Source organism: Lissotriton vulgaris, chromosome 5 (genome assembly GCF_964263255.1).
Source record: "Lissotriton vulgaris chromosome 5, aLisVul1.2, whole genome shotgun sequence".
NCBI classification, from domain to species: domain Eukaryota; kingdom Metazoa; phylum Chordata; class Amphibia; order Caudata; family Salamandridae; genus Lissotriton; species Lissotriton vulgaris.
Genome location: NC_141693.1, coordinates 346,847,326 through 346,866,334, shown reverse-complemented (window position 1 = coordinate 346,866,334; position 19,009 = coordinate 346,847,326). Strand labels below are relative to the sequence as shown.

The window sequence follows — 19,009 nt, the reverse complement described above, 5'->3', positions numbered from 1 at the left end:
TTATCCAAAAGCGAGGGCCAATTTGATTGTGTGGAAATAGTCCTCTCAAATGACTATAGACGAGTAAGATTGGCTAATTGTGCAATGAATGAAGAAAGTATTGCTGCTATGAGGGATTTGACTCTCCAGCCTATAGAGGAACTTCAGAATAACTCCACTGTGGAGGAAATTGTATCGAATACTGGCCTAATCCATGACATTTTTTTTAATCAGTTAAGATTTTTTTTAATAAAAAGGTGACTAAAAAACAGAGTAGGCCACTGAGGAAGGAAGACCAATGGTATGGCAAGACTTGTAGAGTAGCGTATAAGGCCCTATCAGATGCAGTTAAAACCAAAGACATAGTTAAGATTAAGACTGCCTGAGTCATGTATAAACAAACCCAATATAAAGCAAAACTTGACTGGGATGAAGAATATTGGAGGGAATTGCTGAGCGCCAGTAGAGAAAGATCAATGTGCTCCTTTTGGGATATGGTCAAATGGGGAAGGGGGGTTAAAAGGGGCGAACCTATTAATTATGTTTCACCTAATGCCTGGGTTTCTCACTATGCATCCCAGTTTGCGTCTACTGACAAAGATGGTGATGAACGTGAGTTTTTTTCTAATATAACCCAGGGTACAAATCATCTTTCCTTTACCAGAACAGATGTTAAGATTTTGAACAATATCCCAAAAGCTAGAGCTCTAGGGTTAGACTAAGTCCCAGCAGACATCTTCATGCATGACAAGGCTCTTTGGGCTTCCTATATCCACTTGTTAGTAAATGGCATTGCTATGGGCTCACCTATACCAGAGTCCTGGAAGGGTGCCGAGATCATCCCAATTTTTAAGAAGGGGGAGTGCTCGGACCCAGGAAATTACAGGCCAATTAGCCTTATAGCATGCATACAAAAGGTGGTGGCGAGGCTTTTACTACAGCGTATCCAGGGCTGGATAGAAACTGACGATGTTTTATCGCCACTCCAGGCCGGATTCTGTAGCCATACCAGTACGGTTGACCAAGTCTTTAGATTTGTCTAAATATATTGGCGAGTAGTGTTGTTAGGGGGTGGGCGGGGGTGGGGGGGGGGGGGGGGGTATGCTGTTTGCAGCCTTCGTTGATCTAAAATCAGCGTTCGATCTGGTGCCACGCGCAAAACTGTGGGCAGCCCTAAAAGATCAGGGTATCCACTTGGATATCCTGTCCCTCCTAATTAGACTACATGATGACAATTTTGCCCGAGTTCGTTGGAACCAGCAGGGGAGTGTAACTGACAAATTTTCTATTGCAAGGGGAGCCAGCCAAGGGTGCGTGCTAGCCCCTACACTCTTCTCACTGTATATCAACAGGGTGATCAGCTACTATGAACAGCAACCAACTGATGCACCGAAGTTGGATGGTAAGCTGATCCCACTGTTGATGGTTGCAGACAACACGTTATTAATTTCAAAAACACAACAGGGCCTTCATAAGGCCATAGATGTTTTTGAAGTCTTCTGCAATGACCATGGACTTGTCATTAACACAACTAAGACTAAGTTCATGGTCTTACATAAAAATAGATATGTTAAAGGGAAAGTGGTTATGGATGGGGTTCAATTGGAACAGACACAAGTATTTACTTATTTGGGTATCACCCTATCTTCCAAATTAGATTGGAGATACCACACTAACCAGCTGGTCACAAAGCATGCACAACTATTGGGAGCACTTACTAAGGAATTTTATTTGTCACATACCAGGCCAATTACTCCGGTTTTAAAGATTTACGATGCGAAAGTGGGAGCGGCAGTCCTATATGGAGCGGAACTGTGGGGACTTAGTAACTTAAAAAAGTTGACGGGTGCGCAAAGTAAATTCTTGCGCAATATTACAGGTCTCCCGGCTTCTACTCCACTGATTCCTCTTCGCTACGACCTGGGAATTTATTGCCTCGAAGATATGGCCAGATACAGATCAGCTGCCTACTGGAGGAGATTATGGGTTACCCCGGAACTCTCCCAGTATGCACAAGCCTTTCTCGAGGTTAGAGATGCTGATAGGGCTCACAAAATATTATGGCTGAGGGAGCTAAAAGCAATATATTCGGCCATGGGCCTATCCCCATTGTGGGATGACCCAACAGGGAATACCTTTCCACCTAGGAAAACATTTAGAGACCTGTACTGGAACATGCTTGAGGTAAAAAGATGTGGCCGTTGTATTGAACCATAATTTACGGCGGAATTCCTAAGACTGAAACACTCTCCAGCCTTTGAGGGTTACTGGGATTGGATTACCATCCCGGGGGACAGGAAGAAATACCATCAGTTCAGGGTGGGGACACTAGTACTCAATGCCTTCACTGCGAGGTGGCGCGGGGGTCAAGGCTTTGTCTGCCCCTTTTGCCCCACCCAGCGGGAAGACTTTGGGCACATCTTATTTGCCTGCCCTGAATATAAGGTCCCTAGATTATCTTGGATAAAACCCATTTGTGTTCAGTTAGGTCTCAAAACAGGTTGTGAGTCTGTCAGGATCCTTCAAACTGATAATTCCCAGGCTGTGGTTATAGCTGTGGCTAAGTTCCTTCACTGGATCTGGCTCATCCGGTCCCGTAAAATGAGCTTACAGTGATATTTTAGTGGCACTTCCTTTTTCCCTAATGTCTTTTTATGGGTTAACCTCACCTGAAATTATAGAATGTGTTTAATGATGAATTTATAAAGTTTAAAAAAAAATTAACTACAGAAATGGTTTTAAAAAAAACTATATAATAATGTTTTTTAACCAGATTTAATTAATATTTGCTTATATGTATGTAATTTATGTGTTAAATTATTGTTGGATGGCCAATAATTGATGCGGTGTTTAGTGGTTGTTATTAACTGTTAATGGAGGGTAATTTTAAAATCAAAAAATCTAAGTATTTGAATATGACTAGTTGCTGTAAATGTCTTTTATGATCTAAAAATCGAAATAAAGACTTATGAATTGAAATTTAAAATACTCTTCAATGGTAAAGTCGGATTTGAAGTTACAATTTTTAAAATGGCAATTTCACCAAGTTTGGAATTTTCTTGTCCCAACCAATTGGTGCCCTTCTGCCAGTGACTTGGGTCACATGGCTGTAAACTACTCTCCTGTTGGGGTTTGTGGACTGCTTCCAGACAGTAATACAAAGGGGGCTTAGATGTGCACAGGATGGGCCACCATGACAGGATAATTGGCAAGGAGCTGCACCCAGCCCCAAATAAAATTCAAAGGGCTTTGTCTATAGCACACACAGACAAAGGAACCTGACACCAGGCCTGCCCTGACTTTTGGAACCCCAGGCAGTTTGGAGCCTTGGGAAGGGGAAGAACTTTCCAGACCCAGTTGTGGGGGTAGGACAAGGAATTGACCTACACAAAGGCTGGACTTAGAAGTTAACTTTCAAGCGAGGCTTGACCAGAAACTTTTCACCAGGACTAACCTGGTCCCTGTATCCGACCCGCCCTCCATCTCGGTTGGCCTGTACTTGTGACTTTCCATGGTCTAGCATGACCAGATGACCTCAAGTGGTGTATTGTAGAGCACTATTTCACTACAAACAATAAAATGTCATATATCAGGTTCTAATGATTGGATTATTGTCATTATGATATAATTTTATTCATTAGAATTAACTCCATATTTCTAAATTATTTTGGGATTTTCCGTGTGTGGTGATTTACCTTTATTACTATTTGTGTGCTGCATACAAACTTTATATACTGCCTCTAAGCTAAGCCTGACTGCCTTTGTGCCACGGTACCAAAGGGTTAGCACAGGCTAATTTAAAGAATTTTGAGGTTCACCATGGCAAGGATTGTAGTTGTTGCCTAAGTGGGGCTTCCACCCCCTCTACCAATAACCCAAATTCCTACACCAGTTATATGTAAGGATGCCTCCTAATGCCTGCAAAAAAATTAATTCACAATGTATCCTTCAGTTCAGTGGTCAGAACTGACATTAAGAATAGTAGCAACAGAAGATAAGTAATAATATAAGATGCATTACATACAGAAGGTAAAAATCATGATACTTTAACATTATTAATGCATCATGAATCTAATATTTGACCATGTGGTGTGCATTATTATGACATTAGTGACTGCAAAATACAATTTGTTCTTCTTGAAAGAAAAAAAAAAAAAAAGAAGTGGGAATACCATAATTGTTTATTCAATGATTCAATGCCCACAATGTCCAGTGCCTCAACATCATCTGCAGATTGTTTTTTCTGTTATAACATTAGAGATGTGACAAGTCGATAAATGCAAAAGAACTTTTTTGCAGTCCTTTTACTTCACCGTAAGTTGTTGTGGGTCACACAAGACTCTACAAAACTTCAGCCTGATCTAACATGGCTTTGAACATCTTCCCTCTAACTGATAAATCTGGAGATTTCAGCAACATTCTCGGGTGGGTCAGTAGAAAAGCCCATGCATAATACTGAATGTCTGGTAGTGCGAGACCACCCTTTTTCCTTCTGCTTCTTAGTTTCTTCAGGGAAATCCTGGTTACTTTATACTCCCAGACAAATGAGTTGATTGGTGCTGGAATCTGTTAATTATTGATTTATCAAAATGTACTGGTATGGTATTGAAAACAAATGTTGCCTTAGGGAGAATTGTCTTTTTAATCAAATTGGCTCTACCTAAAATAGTTAGGCTAAGGTGAGCCCAAGATCTCATACATTTTTTACTTTCTTTTAGGGTGTTCAGGAGATTTACCTCGGCTATTTTATCTATATTCGGTACACTTTTGACTCCCAGGTACCTCATCTCATCTTTAGTGTAGTGTGGTGAGAGAAATGCCCTAGAAGAACATCTGGTAAAAAAGCTAGCGGGAAAAAAGGAGGTGTCATCTTTCTATTAGGCAATCGAGGAGGTCATAGATGGGGATTTTAGACTACCTCTGTGTTTGATTCCTCCCATAATTCTCCCGCTAGATTGGGCTGAGCTCTGGCAGACCTCTTATGAAACTCTGTTTTCAACAGTGAAACCAGCATGGCTGAGAAGAAATCATGATTTCACTACTCACAGGGCCTATTTATACCCGGCAAGACTTTCTAAGATGTCTAGTGGCCCATCGGCAAGGTGTAACAAATGCAACATGGAAAGAGCCCCGGACACACATATGTTTTGTACTTGCCCTGCAATTTCGAAATACTGGGAAAAAGTGGGGGCTACTATAAAATCCATCCTAGGCTACCCACTATGCATCACACTTAGCCTAATCATTTTTGGCATCCAAGAGGAAATAACTGGTCCTAATAGAGGCTTTCTGTTTTTTGCTATACTGCTGGCCAGGCAAGAAATATGTAAGAGATGGGTTGAGGTCTTGCCCCCTGCACACTCGGAATGGCCTTCCTCACTGTTTAAAACGTCTAAGATAGATTTGGCCAGATTAAAAAGCAGCAAGAAGGGAGCCATTTGGGATTGCCTGGTAAATTGGGTGTCAGTTTATATAGATATTATGTTCATGCTTTTACATTACCTTTTGCCATCCTTTCTTTTCCCTTTTTTTGTCCTATGATTAAGCCTCCTGGGAAGCTCTCAGATGGTGCGGGCCTCTGCCGATATCACAGGTGTACTATATTATGGTGAGCTAAGGCGGGCGCCCTGCTACTATTTTTTGTCCCTGTGAACTAGGGGAGAGCATGACTACCCTTTCCTTAACAATTAGAGGCCATCAACAGGTAGGAAGCTTGTGAGCCACTGGTAGGCGGGCGATAGAGGGCTGGGGCAGTACCCCAAATCAAATCAAAGAAAAACCTGCCTCTCCAAGTGAGTAACAGTGGCAACTTGCGGATCACCAGTTAGCTGGGGTCAGAGGCGAATGAGGATAACAATTTTTAAAAAAAGACTCCAGCTATAGGTAATTAATGCTTTTGTTTTGAAGAGTAAGTCTACTTTAAAATTGCACACTGTGCATAGACTTTACCCCAGAGCCCCTCAAATAAGTGGAGAAGGAAGCAAAAGTGCAGCAATAGCTAACATATGTTAGGGGCATAGCTGGTTTATTGGCTCAGTGGACTAATGATAATAACTATATGTATATGCATGGCTGATCTATAAAATGACTGCTATTTCTTAGTAAAGTATGTCCGAATTCAACATATGTCCGAACTCTGCCTTTGCTATTGTGGATGTATGTTTAAAAAATGATTCCAGATTGTGTAAAGGCCATACATGAAGGTGCCCTATGAACAAGCCAGCTGGCATGGCCTGCCATGTTCTTCGCTATTATCCATTTTCACTGTATTCAGACTATCAAATGCGGTAACTACAAATTCACACATGTATGTTTGCACTCTACATGGAGTTCTATTTCAACCAAATGTATTTGTGGTTTTCCAGCTATCGCAAATGTCACACGGGCAATTGTATGCTGTGTCTGGTCATAACCCAGCACTCCCCTCTCCTCAATCTGAATTCATAAATACGACAAGAACCCAGACGTGGCTGGAACACATGCTCCTGGCAAAATGGACAGCAAAGCAACATTGCTTACAATTATGATACTCAGAACAAACGCCTGCAACTTTTAAAGGTTTATTGTATTCTCTAATAGGTGGTTGTTTCTGCTCTATGTAGACTGGAAATAGAGATTGACTTATTAGAAGGTGTGGCTTGCTGAGGGTTATGCTTCACATGAATCGTGGAGAAGTGTGGCTCACTGGTTAGAGCAGGCAGACCCTGAAGCAGAGGTCAGACCCGGGACCAGGGTTCAATTCCCGACGCGGCAGGGTCTTGAGCTCAAATGTCCATGGACTCGATAATTCTTGCTTCGGTGCCGGACCTAATCTTGGGTTCACACTCCGCAACTCTGGGCATTAAGCTTGCTTAATCTCCACAACAGCCCCCCAGCGGCGGGATGCCTGGCTTTCACCTTGGGGGTGCCCGGTAGGGGCTATCTCACAGGGAAAAGCCAGGATGGGTTCCCAAGGCAAGCGCGGAGATACCCCTTCGGGGGTCGATTCTGGCGCTATATAAGAAACATAATAATAATAATAATAATCTAAATCTGTTGTTTGTGTACAGCGATGGAGCTTTAACACTTGCCCTATAGTTAGTGACAATCAGATTAAACCTGATTTGGACACTTTGGCCCTAAAAGTGTTTGTCTTTATTGGGAGGCTGTGTCTGCATAGTATTTTAAGGCATGGAGTTATTAACTTGTGGGATCTTTGTGACAGCTGAACTTATCCCTTACCAATCTGCTGGATTCAAATTTCAAGCACATCCCACACGGGGAATAGGGACACATTCTCATGTTATGTTATGTTAAACAGTTTTCTATAGCGCACAGCTGCCCCAGCTATATCAAACAGGTATATCAATCCAGGAATGTCCATGCAACTTTGACCTACAAAAATAAGGTGATGCTACTGCTTTGTAATGCACCATTACTCAAAATCCCTATGTCTTTTCCTTTAAAATGCTAGAAATGTATTTGAAGTCTTTCCAAAAGCTGATTTATAACACAATACGACAATAGTTGAACATCTATTGTGCACATTCCATTCTTAACGCACAATTAGCCTGTTGTTGGACACTAAAACTAGAGTGGTTTGGTCTTCATGAACTATCCAGTTCTGTTCAGATTGTGCACTACATGTGAAGTGACTACTCAGCCAAAGCCTAAAAAAGAGAAAAATGATGGAGATCTTACTATTTTGTTAAGAACGAAAGTCGAAAAAAGTTGGGGATGGTACTTTGGTTGTGTTCTTAGAACTAGCCTGTCATAATGTATCTGTCTAAAAGGTTCTTTGAATGAAAAATCCTGTAGCTAGTTCGACAACCTAGAAGATTAGACAGCTATAAGAAAAGGACCTTTAACCTTGACTGTCAACAGGGCACTCAAACAATTGGTTAAAGCTGTAGGGGCTTTAAATCTTTTTTTAATATGACAATTAGACCACATGTGGAATGAGAACTGAGTTGGCAGACTCCTTTTCTTGAGACCTAAAAAGGTTTCAGGCACTGAACTCATGAAGGGATGTGCTCCTATACGGCCTGTTTGCACCTAAGGCTGATAAATGCACCCCTAGTAAGGTACCCTAATTAATTAATAAATTAATTAAATATTAACTAGTATAGTAAATGTCCATACCTGCTAAGGTGTAATAATTTCACAAACACTCCGACCTGACTTGTCTACAAGTTTGGATGCAGATGCAGTTTTTAGTATGGAACCATTGACATTTATATCAAAATAATTAAGAACATTCTCAGTGTTTCATCCACTGGTGAAATTAGAGGATGCAAACAAGGTGTAGAAGGAAGGGTGAGCTGTAGATGGTTATTTACATAGGTCTGCTGGGAGGTGAAGTGCGGCGGGGAAGAGTTGAAGGAGGGTTCACAGGCACAGGCTCCTTGAGGCCAGATTCAGAAAGCGAAGCATGACTGACTGAACAGGCACAAGTTACTTAACTTTGGTAATGCCTTATCTGGTAAAGACTATTTAGCCACAGATTCCTTACCTTAGAATATTCCTCATGCGTCAGACTTGATCTGGAAATGTTCAAGCAGTACCCCAGTGTGCTGGTAGGTGGCGTGATTTGGCTCCATGTGTCCTTCCAGGAGGTGGGTCTGCAAACAGACAAGACCTAAAAGTCCTGCAGGACCAAACGGGTAGAATGCCCATCAAGACAGACTAGATTGCTGTCCAGGACAGGGTTTTTGCAAGCTAACGCAGTGGTCGCAGCCTTGGCTCTGGTGGAATAAGCGTGCAAGGCCTCAGGGGGGTTGCTTTTTGGCCAATGTGAAGTAGATTTTAGTGCAGAGCACTAACCATTGTGAGATTGATTGTTTCTGCACAGACTTTCCCTTCTTCGCCCGACATATCCAATGAACAGTTGATCGTCCACCCAGAACTCTTTGGTACGATCAAGGTAGTACAACAATGTTTTTTTGTGGTCCAGATGGTGGAGTCTCTCCTCTTCTTCAGGATGAGACAGAACTAAAAGGGTAGGCAAGGTGATATTTGTGTCTAAATAAAAGGATGATAATCTTCAGAAGGAAAGAAGCAAGGGTCACAAGAACCAGTTTGTCTGGATACAAAATTGTGTAAGGAGAGTGCACAGAAAGTGCTTGTAGTTTGCTGACTCTCCTGGTCACCAGAAAAGCGGTTTGGATGGGGAGTAGGCCAATTGGGCAATTGTGCAGGAGCTCGAAGGGCAGGCACATGAGAAATGTTAAGACCAGGTTTCAGGTCCTATTGGGGCATGATTAATGGTCTTGCAGGGATGCGTGTTTCAGTCCGTTAAGGAAAAGTGTCAGAACAGGTCCAGAGAAGGCTGGTCTGGCAAACGCAAAAAAGCCAAGATGGCTGACAGATAACCTTTAACAGTGTCCAGAGCAGAGCCCTGCTCGGTCAGAGAAAGAAACTTGGGGGAGGGGTACAAAAAGAGAGTCAATAGCTCTGGTTCTGGTTAGGGAAGGGAAAGGCATCTGCGGAGGAGTTGGGGGGAAGAGGGGTTTCCAGAAAGGTGACGGTGTAGCCCCTCTGGATGATTTGTAGAACCCACTAGTCCGATGTTATGGACTGCCAGTGGGCCAGGTGATGGCATATCTTGCCCCCCACTGGGCTGGTATAAGAGCGAACTAAAAGGGTTTTTAGGCTGTGGCTCCCGGATTGGGGGAGGAAAGTTGGAGGATTGGGGCAAAAGGCAGACTGAGGTTGGCGGGGGACCATGGAGGGGCCCAAAAACTTGGCTGTAGCTCTGATGTCTATAAAGCGCTCGAGCGCGGAGTCTGCCTTTTGGCCAAAAAGGTGAAAGCCTTTAAAGGACATGTTCATGAGGGAAGCTTCTACGGCCCCTGAAAAGCCAGTGGTTCTCAACCAGGTGTGGCATCGAAGGGTCACCGACTATGCAATTGCTCTACCAAGCCAGTCAGTTGTGTCTAGACCACTACTGATGGTGAACTTTGCTGCATCTCGCCCGTCTGTTATGGCTTGGTGAGTATGGCTAGGGCCTTCTCTGAGGCAACAGGCAGCACCTGAACAACCGAATCCCACACAGTTTGTGTATCGGCCCAAAATGCACGCAGTCTTCACCGACTGCAGTGCTGGGCTGGTGGAAGAGAGCACCCTATTGCCAATGGTATCTAGTCTTTTGGGTACCCTATCCGGTGGAGTGGTATGGAAGGCACCGGGTTTGATCATGAAGGTGGAGGTTTGGACCACCAAGCTCTTCTGTGTTGGGGTGATGATGGCAGGCAGTCATCCTTTGGGCAGGAGCTCCATGTGCAGGGCTTCAACCAGGCCCCAAGCAGTACATCAGTGAGGACTTCATTGAATGAGAGGAAAAGTTCCGAAGGGATAACTCCTGGCTGAAGCACCTCTGGCAAGACGTTTGCCTTGACTGCCAGCTAAGACAACTGAAGGTCCAAGACCTCAGCTGCGTCCACAGCACCACTGCAAAACAGGCTCCCATAGCCACCTTGTAGGAGTGACCAAATCAGTGTCCAGTGAGATGTATAACTGACTGGCACCTGCCAGTTACTCATACCAGTTGTCCTCTGGTTTAATTAGGGTATGATTGCACGAATAAGAGTCCTCAAATCCCTCCCATTTTGTCTTCTTTGCCAGGCTCATCAAACGTAAATGGCACAGGCTCCGACCTGGAGTGCATGGTACTGTCCGGTGCCGGATTCAGCATTGATCCAGCTCTGGGCTGCACTAGCATGCGGCCTCTACGGTGCCAGGAATGATGACACTGGAGTGGGCTCAGAGAAAGGTTGCGGTATCATGGGTGGAGTCACTCCTGATCCAACACCAGGTTGATGGGGCCTAACAGACGCCAGGACGAACCTGCTGGTGGGAATCCAGTAGGGTCCCGACCCTTCCAAACCCAAAGGGTCCTAAGGCACTCCAGAGAGGCGGGCAGGTACATACAAGTTAGAGGTTTTGCCCAAATCACCCTCTTATACCTGAGCAAAAACATCGAAGATGTATATCCAAAGAAAAAAGGTATAGAGGGACCAACCAACATTTATTTACCTTCAGAGTACAATTAATTACCCTGATGCTCCCAATTGTTTTTACGAAAACTAATTTCCACAATTCAAACTTATATACGTGTCATATGATGGGCAGAGCACAATTAAATCAAAACAGAAATACATGTTTACACCTCATATCTACAGGATATAGACAATCATTACAAATACATTTGAAACACATTCATTTATATGATACACTACATATATACAACATATACAACATATATAAAGCATACAAAGAAAGTACACAGAAAAAGTAATACTCCTACTGAGAAAAAAACTATCAGAATGTACACTCCTTATTCCGAGTCCTACACTCTAAGGTAGTCCCTATTGCGCCTTAGGGGTAACATCTCTAAACAAATAATTTTCTAGGAGCTATCCTTTTTCAAAACAACTCAAAATGATGGGACACTTGTGAAATATTCGACGCAGGGGCGGTCGCATTTCAGCCAATGGTTCCTTTCGGCTTCATGAGGACATGGGTATCAATATCTCTTGAGTGAGCGAAAACACTCTCCAGAACACGGCTAGCAGGAGAAATCCCGCAGCCACCCGGCTCATATAGCCACTCAAATCCTTTAATGTGCTGTATCCAATGGATCAATAAAAGACCAACTGCTCACTTCTCACGCTTTTCTAATAGCAGGGAATCATCTCTTGCATAACGGGTCCCCATCACGAACACCAAAGCCTCAAGTCTTCAATCAGCTCGCGTCCATACTGCAAGCCCAACACGCCTCCTTCGTGGCCGTACTCAAGCCGTTCCCGCGCTTAAGTCACGACCAGCAAGTATCCAACACAAAGGACGGAATTAGGTTCACGGTCTCTTAAAAAACTACAACTCCCGTCACTCATGGGGTGCAGAGCTGCGGGCAGCCAAAATAGGAGGGGCATGGCCTCCCAGATCTCCTTGAATTGGTCGGATGTTGCTCTGGCTTCTGGCTTCAGGAAAGTTTGAGGTGCAGAGCGGGCCCATACACAGGCTCTGGGGAGGAGCGAGGCCTCAAATGGTGGTTTTGTTCCCACACCTCGTCTGGTGACTTAGACCAGCCCAGAGAAATAGTAGTATGCTTCGAGTTCTTGCGTTTGTGGGACTTATCCGATGATTTGGGATGTGTTGAGGATCATCTGAAACTGCGATGCAAACAGTCCCAAGACCTTCCGTGCTTCCATCATGGGGTCGTTGGGCGGCGAGGATCTTCATGGAATGTTCACTCAGCAACTTTGGATTCATGGTGCAGTGGTCACAGCAGGCCTTGGAGTTGCGCTCCCACTACCACGAAAAAACCAGGGTTGGGTCTGCCACAGACATCTCTCTGTTACAGGCACCACAAAGATTAACCCCTTCCCTGCTGGCCCGATTCCGCCCCCGTGCGGTAAACAAACGAACAGGGGCGGGCCATGACGAACCCCAGCCGTCATCAGCACACGAGCACCGTAGTGCATGACGGCTGGGGTTCGTCACCAGCATGGAAGGGGTTAAAACTAGTTGGTTTCCTTGGGGACAAACCTAATCACACAAGGAGAAAGCATTCTCAAAAAATGCTTCGACCTCAGTCAAAACAGGACTAGGGTAGCTTTTTCAGATCTGTGCTGACTGACATGAAAAGAAAGGATGTCAGTGCACTTGGGTGGTTTCTACATAGCACCTTACTTGCCACATCTGTTGCATACGATGCAGAGCCAAACAATAGCTCGTACCAGTGGCACTGCTTGAAAAGTTTGGGATCCCGTCTGATGCCTGGGGAATATTCTAAGGTAAGGAGTCTACACTTAGAAGTCTCTATCAGAGTAATAACTATGCATACTCTGTGATACCAATTAGTCCATAGGTTTGCCTACCTGGCGCTGGTTCTCTGCCAACTCCCCGTAAGTGCTTCCGGGAGTGTTGCTGACTGTGCAGACAAAAAACATACAGCAGGTCAAGCTGTGAAGAAAGGAGGAGGAGCGGCAGTGGGAGAAGAAGGAATGAAATACCTCTGAGTTTTCAGCTAGAGTGTTCTATGTGACCACATCCCAAGGGACATTCAAAATTAACAGGTTTTAATTGATAAAGCCAATTTCCCCAGAGGTGAGTTTTTAATAGCTGAAATCAGTTAAAAATAAAATCCTGAAAGCATATTTATTTTACATCTTTTATTGAATGAAAGGCCAGCAGGCAGATGACTCGGACATTGTGCTCTGCTTTTCAGGATTTCTTACCCCACACAAAGGGCATTTGTCAAAGAGCCTGCTTAGTCCCTATGAAAACATGCTGTGGAGATTAACACCTCCAGTTAAAAAAAAAGGGGAGGCACTTGCATCAGAAAATGTGTTACTACTAAGAACATGTAAAAATACGTGGTATAAAAGCTATTCCCCTATGCTCCCCTCCTCAGAAAATGCCCTTCTAAAATACTACTGTGTTCAGGATTCCTTCTTTATGAGATATAAGTGCAAACACCCTGATTGACCCTGCAGGGCTTACAGGGACACTGGCAATGTCAGTTTGGCACTATATGTAAGGCTTATGTGAGGTCCACATTTTCCTTTTAATTGTTCAATTTAAAAAAGTTGCACACATGGTGACATTAGTGAAGCATATGCTGTGAATTATTTGACAGACTTCTTTCATATTTTGAAAGCAAAAAAAAAAGAGTCAGAAAATGTTGTGTCTTAGAGACCTGTTTTCTTGGATTCCGTATTTTCTATGCATTGAAATTTTTTACCAGTAGTACCCACAATTGGCAGACATATTCTTTTTTGGATAACATGCAAAAATCCCTGACAGACATGCTTATTCCAAAAACTAAGAGGCGGTGGTTCAATAAAAGCATAGTGAGCTGCAACAACGTGATTGGGTGAGAGATTAATTCCCTATAAGTTCTTCTAGGGTTCACCTAAATGAGGAGATGCGTCTTGGGTAACTGCTGATAAAAAGGGTGGCAAGTGAAAGTTATTGTACAGCACAGATCACATTTTCTCTCCATAGTGGATAACTAAGAGGCCACATGGTATCCAGAATTTTATTACACATGTTCGCAATCCTTAGTGGTGACTTGGTGAGTTTGACCTGCTTACTACCTTCTCAAGGAAACCAGGGGCCTGAGTTTTACAACTGCCCAACTTCTTGGGAACCTTACCAAAATTGGCTGCAGACTCACAACGCCTGGGAAATCTGCACACAAGTGGCTCAAACAATGATAGTTCTCTGGCCATTCAACCCTCTGCCTGGCCAAGACCCTGGGGTATTTAAGGCCACTCCCACAAAGCATGAAGAACATCACATGCCTCCCAGGTGGAAAAATAACTTAGCATGAATAACCTGCAGACAGCACCCACAAATCGCGCTCCTGTCTCTTTAGAGACCAGCTCGCAACTTCTACAATCTGGCAAAAATCAAGTATACATTACTGGCAAATGCATGGTCAGCCAATCTGACAGTAGAAGCCTCTATGAAACATCCGGGAATTAATTACATTACCAGTGCTTGCATCTCCTCAAGAAGATTCAATATCAGCTTCCCCTAAAGTAGGTTGCCTTGTGCACTGGTGAACAATGCACTGCCCATAGTCACATAGCGCCCAACACACATATGAGACTGCAAATTAGGTAGCCCTACATGTGGTTTTCTTGCTGAATACTTCATTGACCTGCAATGCAAACTCCAGGGCTAGCTTTTCTTCTTTGTATTGAAGACATATGTACAGAGGAACTGTACATGATAACATTGCAGTATAGAAGATCATTTAAAGATTGGGCGGTTACAAGTAGAACAATGGTTGCTGCAGCAGTTTGAGTAGCGAGAACGCATACAGATATTAAACATACCCCAATACCGTATTAGAATAAGTATGTAAGACCTAAAACTATGTAGGGTACAAGCCTGGGAGTTATGTCAAATAAAAGAAATAGCAAGGGTAAGTCACTCAAACACCTGTAGTAAACATAATCTGAATTAAGGGCAGTTCTTTTTTGTGAAAATCACAATTGTGAAACAAGGAGGTAAGCTTTGCAGTTTAAAGATTGTGAAAAACGCCCCAAAACTATTCCGTTGAAATTTCAGAACGATTGGCTCAGGAGATGTGAGCATAAAAAGCTTCTTCTTAATCATATGATAAAGATTCTCATACCTGTATTTTCAGCTCCTTTAATGTCTGGTTAGCAGAGACCAGAAGTGCTTTCTCTCCTCTTACTTTCCGATGTCGCGTGCTCCGTCGAATGCCTTGCTTTTGACATACTGCATAGCCCTGATGGGACAACTTTTGCCGTTTTCCAGGTGCACCATTGGCCTAGAAAAATTGGAAAAGAAAAAAACCCAATAATTCAGTTAACATAGAAACACGAGAATGGGTACTCCATTGCATCTTAGGAAATTCTTATTAAATAAATTAAAACCTTTACTTTTCTCAGCATAAATCTTTAAAAATATTGTTTCTAAAGGAGTTCCATGACCTCTTTCTTGATAACTTATTGATGATCCCTAGACATGTAGGTTAGAGTTAGCATTGTTGGGGTACACTTGATAGTAATACCGGAGATACATCAGAAACTGGACAAAATTGATGAAATAATGTAACAGGTGCCGGGGCCAATTAAGGAAGTTGAGTAGAGGGTACCTGACCTTGAGGATCGTTTCCTTCTTTGGGAAAGAGACATTGACACCATACAGAAAAACCTACTGGCCTCTCAAAACTAAATTGACGAAATTGAACACTACGCAAGATCAAACCTGCGTTTTGTGGGAATTCCAGATGGGGCAGAAATAATGGGGGACTGTGAGAGCCCACTCCAGTTTATGGAAACATTGGTTGAAAAAACACATTCTTGATAATGCCCCGACTAATCTTACCATCATGGACGCCGACCGGGTTCCAGCTCATTGCATACCTAATGCCAAGTATCCCCGAATGATGATTGTCAATTTTGTGGACTACCGAATCAAAAATAACATACTTTCTAGAGCCATTCAAAAGAAATTCTTCTTCTTCTTCCTGATAAGACACAAATTTAGGTCTTCTTGGGTATGTCAGCAGAGGCTGCTCGCCGATGCAGAGCCTTATGGCTTATAGACCAATCCAAAACTGCTAGAGCACAGGCCTCAACAGTCTGGAAATCTAAACTGAAAAATGTGTTTAAAGGCAAATTTCACCTATGTGTTACCCTAGGAGGTGCGCAAAAGGTTCTTCAAAAAGTCCTAAGCTAGAGGGCCACAAAATGCTAGGAACTCCTGGAGAAATAGCTATGTATGCTTTTTGATGAAGCCGCTCTTTATACACTTTATATGCTGTACTTGTGGCATATCAGTAAACCTATTCACAGGAAACGGAGATGGCCTTTTATTTTCTCCTTACACTTGTCCCTTTCCATCTTCTGCACCTGGATATCTATGCCATTTCCCCAGTTAGTGGGCCTAGACAATGCAAATGATCTCTGTCCCTCCCCCGGGGTGTTCTCTCCTAGGATGGCTAAGGCATACCTTTGGTCATCGATTAATGGGAGCGTAGGTAGTTGCAATGTCAGGGCACCTCATTAATCAGATAGGGCTGGTAGGGAGGCACAAATTACCTGTATCTGTCTAGATGGCAATAATAGATGTCAAAATAAAAAAGTCTCAGCGATTATGTAAAACAAATTCTGAACAAGAACTGATATATCCCATGACACAAAAAGTTGAAATTTTATGGAACGCTTACGGGCTATTAAATAAGCGAAAAGCCTGCACCATAATGAGCTGGTACCAACATTTAAATTGGAAGTTATCTTTCTTCAAGAAGCTCACCTAAAAGACAACCTTCCTCAGTCTTTTGTTCCCAGGCGATACTCCCACTCGTTCACAGCTCATGTTATTCACGACAATTCTCTTTTGCATGCTGCACAGGTTACTTCTTCACCACCAGGTCTATTCAGTGCCATGAAACTTATATTTGGGTCGATGCTTTTTCTGCTCACTCCTCAATCTTGATCCAAATTCAGCTAAGTGCCCAGCCAAAAGATCTATCCAGATGGCGACTCAGTCTTGCTCTACTCTCGAATGTCAGATGGCTAGTAAACACTTGATCTTTTATTAAGGAGTATTTTAAGATTAATCGTGGCACTGCCGATGAAGTAATGGTACGGGAAGCATTCAAGGCCGCCCTCCTTGGGCATGTTATAGCTTATCAGGATCACAAAACAAAGTATAAAGACTTGAGTCCGCTCGCTACAGGTGACGGTGGATAGTACCATGGACTTAGGCTCGTCTACAGAGAACATAAAAACTAGAAAGGATGAGCTGGCTGTAGTCAACCAAGCGATGCGTGACTTTTTCTTCATTAGCCACCAGGCATTTCAATCAATAATCAAAATCATTTTTATTCGGTCACTGTAGGACCATAAAAGCACAGAGTAAAACATTCACATCTTCAGAAATATAAATAACATTTTAAAAGCATCAGAAAAGAAATATTCATTAAAGTGAAAAGGTTCTTCTCAATTTTATAGCAGCAATGACATAGCTAATAACAGCAATGCAAACATCACATGATTGGAAGCTTTGCAGATAGATCAAGCGCAATCTAAAAAAGTCATATAAAGTACAAAAGAGCATACAATGTGCCGTGGATTGGGCAGTAACACAGTCACAGGGGCAACATGGGAGGAAAGGAACCCACTAGTGGGAAAGCCACAAGGAAATGAATTGCGTTTAGTCTCAATCTAGTGAGATAAAATCGACACTCTGGATTTGCTATCCAATTCAGGTAAGGCTCCATATCAGATGTTGTAAATATCTGCATATATCTTGTAACTGTAGGCATATCAAAGGATTTTTCTAGTCTAATTCCCTCTTTGTAAGCTGCATAGCTCCCTTGGACTTCTATTTTATATATTCTAAGACCAGGGGTTATGCTTTTCAGTGACTCACAAAGATGACTGTACCCCAGGCTGTGAAAGTTGTTTTGCACATAAGCCAACCATGGGATAGCAGTCATATTGTCTAACTTTAAACAATCTAGCAATACCTTGCTCAAAAGGTTTGCATTCAGGGAGCTCTACAGCTTTATCCATAATAAAAGAGGTGCAATATAGATCCTGTCGTTCATGAACCCTAAACCCAATTCCAGATGTGCATTAATGCTTGAGGAGGATTTAGGAATTGCCAAAAAGCCTGCACAAATACCTATTCTCGATTACTTGAAGTTTCAGGAAGGCAATACAGCCCCAGACTCCGGCTCCAGAACTGCCCACAGATAGGCACCAGCTTTTATAAAGTTGGACCATTTTGTGGACCGGCATGTGCCCTTGGGTTTTTTCAAATCTGAATATTGCATCTTCTGCTGCACACATCTTTTGTGCCTTTTGAGCAAATAGCCTGTCCCACAATCTATTTGCCTCCAACAAAATACAAAGGTAATTAAAAACAAGCATTTACAATGTAATAGGTCTCGCAGCATTAAAGTTTGAGTTACTGGCATTGTAAATGACAATTTTTAAAAAAATTTGCAATTGGTATATAAACATTGTTTATGAATGGTTAGCTGATGTGGTGGTGTCCCCGAGTGATGTGGTGGTGTCCCCGAGTGATGTGGTGGTGTCCCCGAGTGATGTGGTGGTGTCCCGAGGATGTGGTGGTGTTCCTGAGTGATGTGATGGTGTTCCTTAGTGATGTGGTGGTGTCTCTGAGTGACGTGGTGGTACCCCTGAGTGGTGTCTCTGAGTGCTGCCAGCCCTCCACTCCCCGGGTTATAAACCCTCTCGCCCCCGCTGACAGCACCTCACCCAGGTAGTAGAGTGCCCAGACGGCCCTGGCCTGCAGCAGGGGCGGCTGCTGGCCTCGCAGGGACCCCGGGAAGCTCTGCACGTCCCAGCGGTAGAGCAGGTCCAGCAGAGCCAGGCCGGGCACCCGCAGCAGCACGTTGGCCGTCTTCTCCATGCCTGCCCCGGTGAGGCAGACACATGAGCCCGGACCCCGGCTCCGAGGGACAGCAGACACCAGTACTGCCCGAGCAAGGAAGAGTACACTGACACTGCGTATGCGCAGCTCTCGAGAACGG

The 19,009-nt window shown here is 43.4% G+C and overlaps 1 protein-coding gene across 2 annotated transcripts in view; it reads right to left on the bottom strand.

Annotated features, from left to right (window-relative positions):
- Positions 1-19,009, bottom strand: part of USP48 (ubiquitin specific peptidase 48) — a 776,411-nt gene that overhangs the window by 85,649 nt on the left and 671,753 nt on the right. For both annotated transcript variants that reach the window (XM_086921588.1, XM_086921587.1), the window contains exon 23: positions 15,110-15,268. In XM_086921588.1, the coding sequence (XP_086777714.1) occupies positions 15,110-15,268 (159 nt within the window). The remainder of the gene's footprint in view (positions 1-15,109; positions 15,269-19,009) is intronic.